The 17,018-nt window shown below is 44.3% G+C and overlaps 1 protein-coding gene across 4 annotated transcripts in view; it reads right to left on the minus strand.

The window, feature by feature from the left end:
- Positions 1-17,018, minus strand: part of LOC147032449 (ras-related protein Rab-5C-like) — a 52,203-nt gene that overhangs the window by 19,128 nt on the left and 16,057 nt on the right. For all 4 annotated transcript variants that reach the window (XM_085870095.1, XM_085870097.1, XM_085870094.1 and 1 more), the window contains exons 2-3: positions 3,467-3,680; positions 2,069-2,220 (exon numbers count right to left, since the gene is read on the minus strand). In XM_085870095.1, the coding sequence (XP_085726221.1) occupies positions 2,069-2,220; positions 3,467-3,632 (318 nt within the window). In that variant the 5' untranslated portion in view covers positions 3,633-3,680. The remainder of the gene's footprint in view (positions 1-2,068; positions 2,221-3,466; positions 3,681-17,018) is intronic.

Genomic DNA, 17,018 nt, shown 5'->3' on the forward strand with positions numbered 1-17,018 from the left:
CTGGGGAACATGTGTGATGTTTCTACTCTATCTGTAAAGCTGTTCTGGAGAAAAGGATTTTTAAAGGTTTGAGGGTAAATTCAATATGGCTGCCAAACCATGTGACCTATGACATCATAGGTAGGAACATTTTGTTCCTCATGGATAGGCAGTCATAGCTGTAAAAGTTGTCATGATCTGTTCAGCAGTTTGAGAAGATTTCTGAAGATTCCCCCCCCCCCAAAAAAAATATATGCAGCTGCCGAACCATATGACCGATGACGTCAATAATTTTTTCTATCGACCAATTTATCCCACCATGACCCTCAAATTTTCATAATGATCGGATATAGCATTCTATGTATGTCATCATGAGGTTACAACAAAGGTACCGATGACATCATACAAAAAAAACTAATTATAGTAATAAAATAATAATAAAAAAACACTTATTCCCCATGTGGAGTACTTGCCATGTGCCAAGTTTCAATTGTTTTCTTTGATGCATTTTTCAGAGATACAGAGGTCCAAAGTTTTTCCTTTTATTTTTCAAACATGGCTGCCAAACCACATGACCGATGACGTCATAATTATCATTGAAACATTTTACACGAGTAGTCGCTCCGATGGTGAAAATTGTGTCAATCTGACAAGCGGTTGTATAGAAAAACCGAACTCAAGTTGTGTGTGGACAAAGACATACAAATGGACCCAAATGCAATACCCTCTCCTCTGGCGAGGGTAACTCAAACGGCACTTAGAGTGCATATCTTCGACAGGCTGAACACCACTATTTGTATCCCACTGACAAGCCGGATCTGGATTTTGACCTCAACCAAAATCTAATCGGCTTGTTCTCGTCACCTAACCAACTCATCCACAACTTTTTGAGATATTGTGCTAAATATTGTTTTGGCCCCATCTCAATAGTGAAGAATCACTTGAAAAATTAAAACATTCTCGTATCCAGATCCTCACCAAAATCAAATCCATAGTTTTTATTTTTTGTCACATACTCGTGTCCACAATGTTTTGTCTGAATCTATCCACAACCTTGAGATATTACGCTATACATAGTGTTTGGTCGTATCTATAAATTGTGAAGAATTACTTTAGAAATTCTTGTCTCCGGATCCTCACCAAAATCGAATCATTTCAGCATTATTACATACCCAAACTGCCCACCAAATTTAGTCTGAATCCATCGACAACTTTGAGATATTCTGCTCACAGCAGACATAAAAAGAACTCCAGCCCTCCTTTGGTGGCGGAGGTAACTCGAAAAAGCAATTTGAGATTGCAGACCCTTGCCAGGACTTGTTTTGTGTGGATTATTTTGTGTGGCAAATAAATGTAAAGATGTACTACATGAAAGGTCTCAATGGTCTCGTTGTAAAGGTCAAAATTGGTCGAAAGGGTCAAAAGTGTGTAATTTAATGTATAAACAGTTGGAACTGTAAAGGATGCTAAGAGTCTTAAAACATCAAAAATGGTAGAAAGAGTCTAAGGGGTCTTAAGGCTTCCAAAGAGTAACAGGGTATATAGGGTCTTATGGTTCTAAAAGGTCAAACGGGAATTTGTGGGTCTGAGGGTTCCAATCGTTCTAACGGTGTAATGGTGCAACAGGGTCTTAAGGTTCTACAATGTATTAGGGATCTTAAAGTGTATTCTAATTAATAAATCTACTCACTGTGTGGACAAAGACAGACACAAAGAAATGGACCCAAATGCAATACCCTCGCCTCTGGTAATAACAAAAATGATAATAGCATAATATTAATGTGAATACAAAATATTAAAACTAATAATATCCCTGCTCATGAGGTTTTTCCTCCTTGGACAAACGCTGTGGTAACTCGTACAAATAGCTTATCGTGGCCACCACAGACTAAAGGACCCGAGCCTAGATCTGCTGTTATCAACATACCCTAGATAGGATAATAAATCAAATAATTAACCTTCCATAAACTATTCTGAAAAAAAAAAAAAAAAAAAATTTTTTTTCCATTTACAACTCAAAAATAATCCATACCAATGTATCCAAACAGTCACTCCAAACACGCAACCTCAATACTCATTTCCTCCTCACCTGGTTTGTGATGTCATACACCACAATGGCTGCCTGGGCACCACGATAATACATTGGTGCCAAGCTATGATACCTCTCCTGACCTGCAGTGTCCCAAATCTCAAACTTCACTGTAGTAGCATCCAAGCACAAGGTCTGCGTCAAAAAGGCCGCTGAAATGCAAACGCAACAAAGATAAAAATCAGAGCAAATTCATTCTTGCACTTGACTGAAATTATAGCACCTTCATGTATGGTATTTTGCACTGGTGAGGAAATGTTTGTCCCTCTGACAATACCCATAAGAATTCGAGACCATATCAAATGTGTTTAAAGAGCAAAGCAACCCAATCAACCCTCATATCTCACAAGGCTTCCTGTTGCAATTATTGCAATGCCAGCAAAATATAAATACATAAATAAGTTTTTAGAAACGAGTACTTTATTATTATTAAAACATTTAACAGATTAACACCATTATAGCACCGATTTTAACTCCAAAAGGGTGAAACACCACAAGTGTTTATTTGAGCTTTAATTATTTTTTATTGAAATTTCCACAAACTTTATTATGCTTGCTTTTATGACACACACACACACACGTTTTTTTCTTTCTTTCTTTCAAGTGATGCACATAGTGTTGATTATGCTGCTTGTCATGTACCATACAATCGGATCTGCATAGGTATTGATGAAAGGATGGATACAATGTTTTTTTTTTTTTTTTTTAAATGAAAGTTGTACGAAGACCTGCAGGACGAATTTCTACTCAAAGTTCACGCTCTATATCTAAACCAATCTCGTTCTTTGTAAGTTTATTGATCTTTTCCCCCCATATCTGCTCATTGCACCATCATTGTGCCTGGGTATGCAACCAATTGTGGAGTATCTATATATTATGTGAGAAAAAGGATGGAATTTGACGACTTCCCCTCCTCCTCCCAACACATTTCATCTGCATTTCTCTCATCACTTCAGCACTTCCAACCTGCTCTTATTCTCTCCCCAACTCTCAAGAATATAGCTTACCACTGATTACTTTTCTTTTTTTGGGTTTTTGGGGAAGCCCACAAACTAGCCATCCCCCACAATAAAAACTTGGAAGTAATGATAGAATGATTATTAATTTTTACAAATGTCTTTTTATCATTGTTTGTGCTTTTGTTTTCTTTCCCCTCCCCTCTTCCCCCTTTTATAAGAAAGTGAGGAGATTCAACCACAGCCAGGATATCTGGTCAACAGGAAGCCTGCCTACTGTGCAGGAAATTGGCAGTCATAATGAAGAGATTATTTGACTTGTAATTCCTGGGGTAAAGTCTAACCGAGTTTGATAGCTGCATGGGAGCGAACAACTTTCAGTTGTAAATCATGGAGTGTGTGTATATGAGTGTTAAATATATACGTTTGTTGTCACACTCACCACCAATTGTGCTTTCTTGGAACTCGTAGAACTGGCCCTTGACGAAGCGTAGGACAAGGCTAGACTTTCCTACGGCAGATTCCCCCAAAAGAACCAGCTTGAATTGCAGGATCTTAGTTCCCGAAGCTCCTGTTGCACCATTAAGAGCATTTCCACGACCAGCCATGGCTGCTTTCTGGTTAGCACGTTGTCCAGACAGCTCAAACACCACGAACTGCAGGTGCAGCAAAAAACAAAAAGTGTCCCTCGTAAAACATTGGTTCTTTGGTTAAGCCTTGGGTTTGTGAAAGAAATCGCAGTGCAGGGGCTCAAAACACCATAAAAGTCAAATATATATATATAAATATATATATATATATATATATATATATATATATATATATATATACATACATACATATACATATACATACACACTGTATTTCATATTTTACAAGTCTTAAAAAACCCCAAAAGTCAATACATTTGGTGATAAATTGCCTAAAATTCAATCGGAAAATACCACTGAAGTTTTTAAAATTCATTTTCAATATACCCTATTTTATAAATATCTCTATATATTTTCAATACTGTATATACATTATACATCTACATATTTCACTCCACAACTATTCTCATTTCTATTGAATTTTCTTCTGCTCTTCGTTCTATATCCCTCTCCTCACCCCCATTCCATTCTCCAAACTAAACCTGCATAAAAAAAAAAAAAAAAAAAAAAAAAAAAAAAAAAATAATAATAATAATAATAAATATATATATATATATATATATATATATATATATATATATATATATATATATATATATATATATATATATATATATATATATATATATAAACGCCTCTTAAAAAATAAAATAAAAATAATTTAAAGAATGCATTTCAACCCTTATACCTCTTTCATGCAGTGCCTTCAGAAAGTACTCACCCCTCGACTAGTCACATTTTGTTGTGTTAAAGCGTGAATTTAAAATGGATTAAAGTTAATGTTTTTGTTACCGATCTACATAAAATACCCCACAATGACAAAGCGAAAACATGTTTCGAATTTTTTTACAAAATGACTTAAAAATGAAAAGCTGAACTGTATTGAGTCAATCAGGATTCAGCTCAGAGTCAACACTTTGTCGAAGCGCCTTTGGTAGCTATTAGAGCTTCGAGCCTTCTTGGATATGGATATCAGCTTTCTACATCTGGATTTGGGGATTTTTCTCCCATTCTTCCTTGCAGATTTGCTCAAGCTCTGTCAACTTGGGTGGGGACCATCAGTGAACAGCAATCTTCAAGTCTTTCCAGAGATTATCTATCAAAGGATAGAAGTCTGGGCTTTTGGATAGGCCACTCAATGGCTTTCACGTTCTTGTTCTGAAGCCATTCCAGTGTTGCTTTGGCTGTCTGCTTGGGGTCAATGTCCTGTTGGAATGTACATCTTTGCCACAGTCTAAGGTCTTTTGCACTCTGAAGCAGGTTATCAAGGATTTGCTTTATTTCGTTCTATTCAGTGTTCCCTTTATCCTTACATGTCTCCCAGTCCCTGTTGCTGCAAAGCATCCCCAGAGCATGATGCTGCCACCACCATGCTTTGTGGTCGGGATGGTGTTACATGGGTGGTGATCTGTGGTTGGTTCCCGCCAGATGTAGCACGTTACATTCAGGTGAAAGGGTTCAATTTGTGGCTCATCAAACCACATAATCTTTTGCCTCATGTTTGCAGTCTTTCGAGTGCCATTTTTGCAAACTCCAGGTGTGCCGTCATGTGTCTTTTTCACAGGCGTGGCTTCCGTCTGGCAATTGCCATAAATCCTAGATTTGTGAAGTGCTTTCCCACTGCTCTTGCACCTCCCAACCCCCAGGAGTACCTCTGGCTGCAAATTCCCCTCCACTCCCACCTTGTGTTCAGCTGTGTTGTACCATCCTCCAAACAGTGACTCCTCCATCTAAATCTTTCTCTCTGACATGGACAAACTTTTAACTACTCATCCAAACTCACTCTTTTCCTCGTACATGGCAATTTCAATTGTCAACATGCAATTTGGCTGGGTGTTGATACCTGACTCAACAGCCATGGGACTTCAGCAAAGGACTTTTGTGACTCCATGGGACTGACTTTCTGTAAACTTTCCAACTCTGATTTCTTCCAATGGCAAATCCTCCTTTCTGGACTTGGCAATGACCAGCTTTTCCACAAATGGCTCTTGCTCTTCCTGTGCTCCAATTGGTTCATCTAATCATAGGCTTATGAAAGTCAACATGTTCTGGCTTTTCACAAGGCTGCTTCAATGCCAGTGAGTCTAGCATTTCACTCAAGCAGATTGGCAGGGACTGCAAGCATTCTCTCTTTAGGACTGTCTCCCATATATACTGCTCCTGCTGTTAACCCAGCCTGGGAATTCTTCAACAGAAACCTGCTCTCTCAAATGCACATATTCATGCCATGTTGCCTACAATTAACCTTTCCTTCTCACCACACATTGTACACTGAATCATGTGGGAAGGCAGTTGCTCTGAAACAACTTGCCTTTTCTTCCTGGAAGGCAATTCTGTCTGAAGGCAATCTCAGTGCATTCCAAAAAAAAAAGACCACAAGTGCAAGTCCGCTCAGGAGAGCCCGAAAACAACATCTGTCCAACCTCAAGAATGACCTTTCAAACTTGTCTCCATCCTCTAAAACCTGGTGATGCCTTGTTCCATCTGTCTCTAGAGTCTGCTCCCCCTCAATCCCTTCCCTCCTTTCAAATGGCACCACTGCCGACTCCACTCATAAGGATGAATGCCTCAATTATCTTTGCTTCCAAAACTTGTCCCCAACTCAGTCTCAGTACACATCCTTCCCTGTTGTACCCAAATGCTCACAAGAAGGTAGAGAAGGATATTGCAACTCTCAACTCTGATCCTGCTACTGTAGTCCAGGAGTCTGGGAGCCCAGAAGGTTTATTCAAGTGAAAAGCGCCGGAACGTTTGACCTCGTGGGCTGATGGGGTCATCCACCGACATCACAAAAATGCATTGCTGCCGGGTCTGACCCGTGGCTTCCCCCCCCCCCCCCGAAATCACTCAATTAGTGGCGCCATCACCGAAAAACCTATTTTGCTCAATATCTGGAAAAACATGCATGATAATATAACAAACAAGGTGTCTACACCTATGTTTTCATGGACAATCATTACACTGACACCCACATTATTGCTAGAAAATGTATAGTTCACTCACTGAGTTTGCAACGCCATTGCGGAAAAAAACCCATTTTCATTAATATCTGAAAAACACTGCATGATAATATCACAAATGAAATAAGGTGTCTGTACCCACGTTTTTATGGTGAAATATTACAATGCCAACTAGTTCTTGAAAATGTTGAGTTCACCCTGAAAGTTGTCTCCTGGAGTCGTGCCAGGTCAAACGTTCCGGCGTTTTTCACTTGAATAAACCTTCTAGGCTCCTGGATTACTGGACCAGACAGCATCAGATCACATGTGCCAAAAACCTGCTCTGCTGCTTTTTCACATTCTCTCTGTCCTTTACACACTGTCATTTGTGCTCGGTCATCTTCCATCTGCTTGGAAATCAGCCAACATCACTGCACTCCATAAAAAGGTGCAAAAAGAGATTATTTTTTGTATACCTTGTCGAGACTCTTATGAGAGCCAAGATGTCAGACATCACGTCGTACAAAGTTCACTCCATCTCTCTCCGAAAGATCCCTTTAACGACAGACCAATCAGCTTACTTCCAATCATTAGCAAGATGATATGAAATCCTTCCTCTTCTCCAACAACCTCATCTCAGACCACCAACTTGGTTTCAAACCAGGTCACACCACCTTGGACATGCTGCTTCTACTCTCCCAACAATGGACATAAGATCAGGATAGTCTCTCTGGACATATCACGTGCTTTTGATAGTGTGGCATCCTGCCTTACTCTCCAAAGTCTGTGCCCATGGCATCCAAGGTCAACTCCACACATAGCTTACGGACTTCCTCTACTCTCGTAGCCAACGTGTGACACTCAACGGAATCATTTAATCTCCTCCCTGTCAAAGCTGGTGTGCCCTAAGGCAGTGTTCTGGGCCGTTCTTTTCCCAACCTTCATCAATGATCTCTGACTCTCTGGAACATCCTCTTTACCTATTTGCTGATGACTCCACCTTCTGCTGTGACATCACTCATCCTTCAGATCTTGAGGGGGAGAAAAAAAAATAATCACAATCTGGTCAAACACTTGGAATACGTCTTTCAATCCTGACAAGTCTCACTCAATCTTTCTCCAAAAGGACTCCTGGGTCTCACTACCAGCCATGATCTTTCTTGGGAAAAATTGTATCAAAGTTGGCCTCCAAGGCCAGCTGCCAACTGGGCATCCTCAGTCATACAAAGTTCATAGTTGGCACACCTGAACGCCTCACCAGCTACAAGGCCTTCATCCACAGCTTGATTGAATGCAGATTTCTCCTCTGGGCTGGCTCTCTGCCTTATCTTGCTCAGCTTGATGCCGTGGAAACCAAGGCCTTCAAGATGAGTATCACTTAATCATTGCAGACAGGTCAGAGATCTGTCTTCTACCGTCTCTTTTCTGGCCTGACACCCTCCGCTCTTTGTCCCCCCCCACCCCCAAGTTTCTGCAGGGCAAGGATGTTATAAAGGACACAAACAACAGGCACGAATAACTTATGTAACGTGTTAAATAAGGTGGTGTAAAAGACACTGTAACAACAGGGCAAACTTCAAAAAATTTTTTTTCTACAACCTTGAAAAAAAATCGATATTTTATTTCAATAGGAAAGCCTGATGTTGGATCAATGGTTAGGGTTGTGGGCTTGGGATCTTAGGGTCCTGAGTTCGAGCCCAGTCGGCCGCTGAATTAACACCAGGTGGGGTTGACTGCCTGTCTTCCTTCCGAGGTCAGCAAAACGAGTGCCAGCTTGCTGGTATCCTGTGTCAGAGTGGCGACCTGTCCAGGATTGTGCCCAATAGCCAAGGAGACTGCTTAGGCAGCACCAACGCTCTGCACAAGGTATGGTCCCAATGGACGGATGGAACTGGTAATAGTGGCATTGCATCAGTGGCGCCCACATACTTGGTAGCAGTGGCGATGCACCTTGTTCATAACCAGTTGAAAGCATGAAATGGCACCACAATAAGTGTGGGCCACCTGTGGCTTGCAGGCCATGAAATGAAGAACAGAACTCTAGACCAAACAATCCCAGCCATCTATTTGTACCAGTCACCAAGAGATATTCTGAATGAACTTCAAAGCCTTAAAATCAGTCATGATCTCTCATGGGTCACCCATTTCACAAAGCTGGCCTCCTCTTCTTTAAAGCCTTTCCTCGACAAATCAGAACACTGAAAATCTGGAGCTCAATGGTGTCAATGGGCTGGGGGACCATCAAAACATCTGTCCACTGGTTTCAGTGTAATATAAATCTCTCAATGTTATTGAAATTTCCAGCAACGAGGCTGAAGTACAAGATGAGCCAACTGGCATGATGGCAATTGAAGTCACCACATATGAGGAAGAGATAGTTTGGATAAGAGGATAGAATAGAAGTTGGTCCATGTTTTTGGCGAGCGAGATGTAAATGGAGTCATCACCGTTTGGTGGACGGTACAACACAGATAAACAAGAGGTGGGAGCTGAGGGTAAGCCGGAGCCAGAGGTATTCCTGAGGGTGTGGAGGAGTGAGAGCAGTGCATGGAGGAATCGAGTTTTTGATAGAGAGCAACTTCGCCATGAGGAAGAGGTTGAGGTCCATCATACTGGAAGAGAGCCTAACCAAGGAGAGAAACGAATGAGTCAAGTTTCTGTGAAGCAGATTATGTCTGGTTTGTCAGTGGCAACCTGTATGGAGAGATCAGTCAGGTTAGAGCGAAGGTCCCAGATGTTTGAGGTCCACACTGTTAAGGAAGAGGAAAGGGGAGGGAGGGGTAGTGAGAGGTGGAGGAAGCGAGTTGTTGACAGTCATTGATGGATTGCAGAAGAGCGAGGGGAGAGGGTCGGATGGGGAGGAGGAAAAAGGGCTCGGTGATGAAGGAATGAGTAGCAGTGGGGAGAAAAGAGAGGGGGCAAAGGGAAATGGGAGATTGGAGGAGGTGGAGGAATCAGCTGGAAGAAGGAGTGGGGGGGAGGAGTCAGCTTTGTGTATGTGAAGGGGGGAGATTTGAAAGGGAGGGGTGAGGGGGTGATGATTGAGTTTCTCATGAACTGTCGATTTATTCAAGAATGTTCAATCTACAAATTAATCCTCAACAAAGTAGCATTCATTAAAAATCTATACAGTAATGACTATCGGATACCCACGGAAATTTAACTTAAGGAAATTCAGCCTGGCAGAGCTCTAACGAGTGCCATTCGAGTAGATTTGTTTGTCTGTGAGCAGGATATTTAACAAATGTTATGGATGGAATGGGACGAGATTTGGACAGGATAGGTGCGTGACAAGGACAAATCGACTTGATTTTTAAGATCCAGAAATGATTAAAAATATTAATTAAAAAAAAAAAAAATGTAATAAATAATCATTAAAATATTGGTTATTCTTTTATTTGATCACCATTGAAAGATGGGACCAAAAGCATGATATTTCAAAAAAGTTGGAGATGGATTATGACAAAACTTGGTGGGTGACAAGAACCAGCCAATTAGATTTTGGTTCAAGAACTAGCCATCTACTCCCTCAGTTTTGGGGCAAAACCCGTCAAACTTCCTGTGGAACATTTTGGGGTCCCAGTGGGGGTCCGAAGGTGGGTGGGAGATTTCATAAATTTCTCAATACAATTATGGTTTTGATTTTCCACCCCTACGAAGCTGCTCTCTCGCAGCATGTAAACTGCATTCATCATCCGTGGAAACATTTTCTGGGGTTGGAATATCTCAACACAACGACTGAGTTTCCACCCATATGAAGCTGTCCTCTCTCCACTTGTAAATTATTCACGGGTTCAGCATGAGCAGTTTCACCATTTATCGCACGTGGAAACATTCACTGGTTCAGTCATTGCAATTTCAGTCATCATTAAAGGTACAATTATTATACACAGCACGACTCCCTCAGTTTTGAGGCCAGCCCCACCAAATTTTCTGTGCACTTTTGGGGTCCCTGCATGTCACACCCGGATTAACGATGGTGCCCAAGAAGCACAGGCCTGGGGCCCTTCATCTTTGGGGGAGAAGGGGGCAGGAGGGTCTCAAACTTTACCGTTATTTGTAATATTACTTGTATTCATCATTTATCAGCAAACTGCCATGCTGAAAGTACATTAGCCACGTTAAGCAAGCAATATTTCCTGGAAGTACCATCGTATTTCAGGCATATTTGTGTACCTGATAATGGGATAGCCTCCAAGCACGTGATGCATTCAGTAAATGTAATAGAGAAGCAGCGTGACGGGTGTGGAAGAGAAAGGAAGGGAGGGCAGCATGAGGGGTGGGGAATGGAAGAGAAGGCAGCAAGAGGTGTGGGGAATGGCAACAGAAGGCAGCAAGAGGGGTGGGGAATGGCAAGAGAAGGCAGCAAGAGGGGTGGGGAATGGCAAGAGAAGGCAGCAAGAGGGGTGGGGAATGGCAAGAGAAGGCAGCAAGAGGGGGTGGGGAATGGCAACGAAGGCAGCAAGAGGGGGTGGGGAATGGCAACGAAGGCAGCAAGAGGGGGTGGGGAATGGCAACGAAGGCAGCAAGAGGGGTGGGGAATGGCAACGAAGGCAGCAAGAGGGGGTGGGGAATGGCAACGAAGGCAGCAAGAGGGGGTGGGGAATGGCAACGAAGGCAGCAAGAGGGGGTGGGGAATGGCAACGAAGGCAGCAAGAGGGGTGGGGAATGGCAACGAAGGCAGCAAGAGGGGGTGGGGAATGGCAACGAAGGCAGCAAGAGGGGGTGGGGAATGGCAACGAAGGCAGCAAGAGGGGGTGGGGAATGGCAACGAAGGCAGCAAGAGGGGGTGGGGAATGGCAACGAAGGCAGCAAGAGGGGTGGGGAATGGCAACGAAGGCAGCAAGAGGGGGTGGGGAATGGCAACGAAGGCAGCAAGAGGGGGTGGGGAATGGCAACGAAGGCAGCAAGAGGGGGTGGGGAATGGCAACGAAGGCAGCAAGAGGGGGTGGGGAATGGCAACGAAGGCAGCAAGAGGGGGTGGGGAATGGCAACGAAGGCAGCAAGAGGGGGTGGGGAATGGCAACGAAGGCAGCAAGAGGGGGTGGGGAATGGCAACGAAGGCAGCAAGAGGGGGTGGGGAATGGCAACGAAGGCAGCAAGAGGGGGTGGGGAATGGCAACGAAGGCAGCAAGAGGGGGTGGGGAATGGCAACGAAGGCAGCAAGAGGGGGTGGGGAATGGCAAGGCAGGCAGCAAGAGGGGGTGGGGAAGGGCAACGAAGGCAGCAAGAGGGGGTGGGGAATGCCAACGAAGGCAGCAAGAGGGGGTGGGGAATGGCAACGAAGGCAGCAAGAGGGGGTGGGGAATGGCAACGAAGGCAGCAAGAGGGGTGGGGAATGGCAACGAAGGCAGCAAGAGGGGGTGGGGAATGGCAACGAAGGCAGCAAGAGGGGGTGGGGAATGGCAACGAAGGCAGCAGGAGGGGGTGGGGAATGGCAACGAAGGCAGCAAGAGGGGTGGGTAATGGCAACGAAGGCAGCAAGAGGGGTGGGGAATGGCAACGAAGGCAGCAAGAGGGGTGGGGAATGGCAACGAAGGCAGCAAGAGGGGTGGGGACGGGCAACGAAGGCAGCAAGAGGGGGGGGGAATGGCAACGAAGGCAGCCAGAGGGGTGGGGGATGGCAACGAAGGCAGCAAGAGGGGTGGGGAATGGCAACGAAGGCAGCAAGAGGGGTGGGGAATGGCAACGAAGGCAGCAAGAGGGGTGGGGAATGGCAACGAAGGCAGCAAGAGGGGTGGGGAATGGCAACGAAGGCAGCAAGAGGGGTGGGGAATGGCAACGAAGGCAGCAAGAGGGGTGGGGAATGGCAACGAAGGCAGCAAGAGGGGTGGGGAATGGCAACGAAGGCAGCAAGAGGGGTGGGGAATGGAAGGGAAGGGAAGGGAAGCCAGCATACTGGGGCATTACCAGAGTGAAAGTGATTTCAATCATTGATTGCGAAAGTGAACTTGTTGCTGTTGCAGACTTTGGTTTCTTTGAATCCACATTCACTAATCGGAACTCTTTGGTGCTTGGTTTTCAAATGTTTTCGCATATTGGACATATGACAGTGATGAGTAATGTCTATAGAAAAGTGAGCATACAACTTTTGGACTGTGTTCTTTAACCTTCCCGGAATAGTTCCAAACTGCACTTCTGGACATTTTGAACGACATGTGAAACCATCAGTAGATGTATTGCCTACCCAATATCAGTGAAGCAACAAGCACGCTTTACCTGCCAACTCCAAATGCCTTGCTATTCATTTTAAAGGAACATGCCCCTGGGGTGCGTTTGGTTTACAAGCGATTAGCTTTTGCTGCTATGTTGTAAACGGAATGCTCCAGGGGTAGTTTTCCTTTAAGGAATACAGTACATTACAAGGCAATGTTTAACCAGAATATGCCCAACAGGGATGAAAAAACATGAAAAACAAGCGGTGCCAGGCACAACAAATCCCGTCCATTTAAGGCATAAAGTTATTTTGGGGATCAAATTTAAATTTGATACATCCTTAACGTGAATGTTGATAAGGAATATTTTAGTCTTAGTTTGAAGTCAATTAAACCATTTTTGACGAAGTTATGAGCGAAAAGCGATTTTGACCTTTTCATGACCTTTGATATAATTGGACCCAAAAGTTAATGGGGTCGTCCAAGGTTCATTACCCACCTGTGGATACAATTTGACAGTGTTTGAGCCAGCCGTTTCCCCGTAAAGTTGTATTTTCGTAACCATGTTTTAGTGTTAATGGAAAATTTGTAATTTTGACCGATGGCCATGACCCCCAAAACTTCGGACCCTACCGATCTTCACAAAGGAATGGGTAGGATTATAAGTGACAAATAGAATAAGGTTCACTATAAGCTTAGTTTGAATTAAATCAGATCATTTTTGATGAAGTTGTGAGCGAAAAACGATTTTGATCTTTGTGACCTTGGATCCAAATGGACCCAAAAGTTAATGGGGTCGTCCAAGGTTCATTGCCCACCTGTCTGTAGATTAAATTTGATAGCGTTTGCTAAAGCCATTTTGCCGTAAAGTTGCTAACAGACAAACAAACCGGATTACAATATCCCACTCCCTCCCTCCAGGAGGGGGGGGGGGGGTGGGATAATAAAAATAAAAAGGCTTCTTCCTATGAAGTAGGAATTACTCGGAATAAACGTCAATTCCAGTTCATTACTGGATTCTTTTCAATTCCATGGTTGGAATTGAGAACAGCACTTTGGAATAAATTCTGCGAACCACAATTAAGAACTCAAGCAAGCATTCCAATTGAACGGTTGATAAGGAACGGCTGGCCGGGTCGTACGGAACAGTCCAGAGTATCAAACAGTGTGAGAATTGGACAAAGGAACACTTTTTCAGCAGTAGGAACTGCTGTCAAGTTCAATAAGTGAGAAATGTTGAAATTTGGGTCAGGTGAAAAGATTCTAGACCTAATTGCAAATAAACATCCAGAGTCGTTTGGGGATGGAGGGGGAAGGGGGAGAACGGGTTTAGGAGAAGGTAAGCACGACGTGAAGTGAGATGAGGTGAAGGGAGACGTGTAGTTGAGCATTAACATTCATACTGTCTTATCAAAATGATTATTCAAAGAACAGTGGATATGGAAACAAGATAATAATGTCCAAAATAAATTTTCTACCGCACTATACTATAAACACTGCCCGGACATAAATATCACCCGGAGTATCAAATAATGTGTGAACAAAACTCTGGACGTTTGATAAATGACACCTCTGGCTCAACATGCGGTGACATAAATATCACTGTCAAGGTAAAGGAATCTACCTGTGACCTCAACATCCATGTCACAAACAGGAACAGACATGATAGCAGCATCAAAAGATGTCATTGAAAGCCCAGATCTTAGTTTTGAATCAGGAAACCTGTAATCCCAGCATTCAGCACCTCGAGGGCCCCCAAAAGGACATCCAGCGTCTCCACAAAGATGGCTGCATCATAAAGATCACAGATCTTGACATTCCCAAACGATGCGCTGCAGATTTACCTCTGCGACATTATTCCCAGAATCCAGTCCATACAAGCGCTGAAAAGTGTGAGGGGCAATACACACCCCTGACAAATATAAAGAAGTCAGAGTTGGAACCACCACACCTCACAACACTCTCAGTACCAGAGTAGATTTCAGACATCAGATTGATCAGTTTTGGTGGCACCTCAAAAAAAAAGACCAAGAATCCTCCGGAGGGCATCTCGGATTTACTGATTAAAACACTTTGCAGAGATCAACATGCGCTGCAAGAAGCCCCTGTTGAAACTGGCGTCTGCGTTCGGTGAGGACCCGAAGAGCAAGGATACGGTCAATCGTTGACATATTTGTTGTAAAGCATGACTGCTATGGACCCTGGTGCTCAAACAGATGGTGGCGAACCCTATCAAGAATTATCCGAGCAAAGTCCTTGCCCGGCACTCAGAGCAGCGTCACCCCTCAGCGGTCGTTGCAGTCCTGGCGATCACCCTTCCCTTTCCAGAAAAGGGACAACAAGGCCCCTCTTCCAGTCAGTTGCGATGATGCCTGTGTCCCAGGCAGAGCACAGAACTGCATGCAACATGAGTACAGCATTTCCACCAGCGTTGAGAAGTTCAGCATGGATGCCAGAGATTCCAGGAGCTTTACCCCATTTCAACCGGTTCACCACAGTCTGTTTCCACAAAGAAAGGTGGTTCACAGTTGATTGGAGGGTCAGCAATAGGGATAGTAACACCCCTGACATTCAACTCAACAGCTGGTAGGTTAGCCTGGTACAGCTGCTCAAAGTAAACGGCCCAGCGGGCCTCCACTGTCAAGAGCCCACCACCCTCCGCTCTAAATGCAGTGCACCGAGGGAGGGGCTTGGAGGAACGCAATGCGCGAATTCACCTGCAAGCAGGACGAGAATAACTTGACAAGTGATGCTGCACCTTTTCAGATTCCTCACACATAGGTCTACTTGTCTGCCATCAGCACACATACAGTTTTATGCCTCAACTCCCTGAACAGCTCACATCTGCCATGAAGCCTGGCGCTGCTACTCTTGTCAATGGTGTCCAGTGTCCCTTCAGAGACAAAGTTCTTCACCTGAGGGTGGATTCCAAGACATCCACCAGCAACATCAAGGATGGTCATCTTGAAGGTACTCTACAACTTCAGGAACTCCTGAAATACCCAGACCCCCCCCAAATCCTCACTTAGCCTGTTCGACTACTCAGCTGCACTCTCATCCTTGAGCTTGCTAGCATCTGGCCTCGGCTGGGATGGTACCATTCTCCTGGATTTGAGCTGTAACTTCAGAGTTGCTACAACAAGCCTGTGGTCGACATTGAGGAACTGAGCACTCCGGTAGACCCTGCAGTTTGGGATCATCCTCCAGCGACCTTTAATGAGCAAATGGTCAATCTCTTGCCACACCACCAGCATTGGAATACCAAGTCCAGCGATGAGCCGGTGAGTGCCAAAATCATGAACCAGCTACTCTATTCTGGTTCACAGTTCCAGACCCATGGGGACCAACACGCGTCTCCTAACCATTCCTATAAAGCGACAGTCGGCACATTTAAATCCCCCAAGACTAGAAGAGTATCACACCTGGACACCAACCAACCAAACTCAAACATGGCATTCAACACCTTCTTCACTGCAAGATCACTCACCTCAGTTTGGAGCATACATAGAGACCAGAGAAATGACTCCCACGGTGTGACAAATCCTTTGTCTCATAATACGCTTGTTCACTAGTTACTTCAAGTATCATGCGAGTCAACTTATTTGACACAGCTATGGCAACGACTATCCAGTATCCGAACCTTAGTGCTGCAATACCGATGTCCAAACACTGGAGCTCATATGACAAGAGACAGGTGATCATCCTTCCTTGGGATTGGACATTCCAGGCATCCACCCTAAGGTACCGCTTCAGGTTAACCTGAGGAGACCGCCATCTGGTAGATGAAACTTCAGCAGCACCCCGACACGCTACCGCAAATGTGTCCCAGGAATGTTACCCTATTGTTTTCCTTCTGCCATCAAACAGTGGGGGTCCCGAAGGCTTTGCCCCAACCCTCATCCGACGAGGTGCCCTGCGAAGGGCAGTAGCACAGGAGGTACTCCCACGGAGTAGGTTCAGTTTTCTTCGCGTTATGCGTTTTGCGGAGTTAAGGTCTTTACGGTGGCCAGAGTGCAAATCCTGCCACTGACGTCCTAGAGAGCGATAACCCAACTGCAGGAGGATGTCCGCAGATAGCCAAGAACGAGAAATGGATGGGCGTTGGCCCACAAAGATCTCCTCCTCCCTTTGACAGGTTTTGTTTTTAATCTTGCTGGGTGTCCATGTCAGACCCTCCTCACCAAGAAACCTGGTGGGGGAGACTGTTTCGTCGTCGACAACCCGACCATGAAACAGGCTTAAAAATGGTA

The sequence above is a fragment of the Eptatretus burgeri genome, chromosome 2, assembly GCF_056783735.1.
Source record: "Eptatretus burgeri isolate ZD-2024b chromosome 2, Ebu_testis_v1, whole genome shotgun sequence".
In the NCBI taxonomy this organism is placed as follows: Eukaryota; Metazoa; Chordata; class Myxini; order Myxiniformes; family Myxinidae; genus Eptatretus; species Eptatretus burgeri.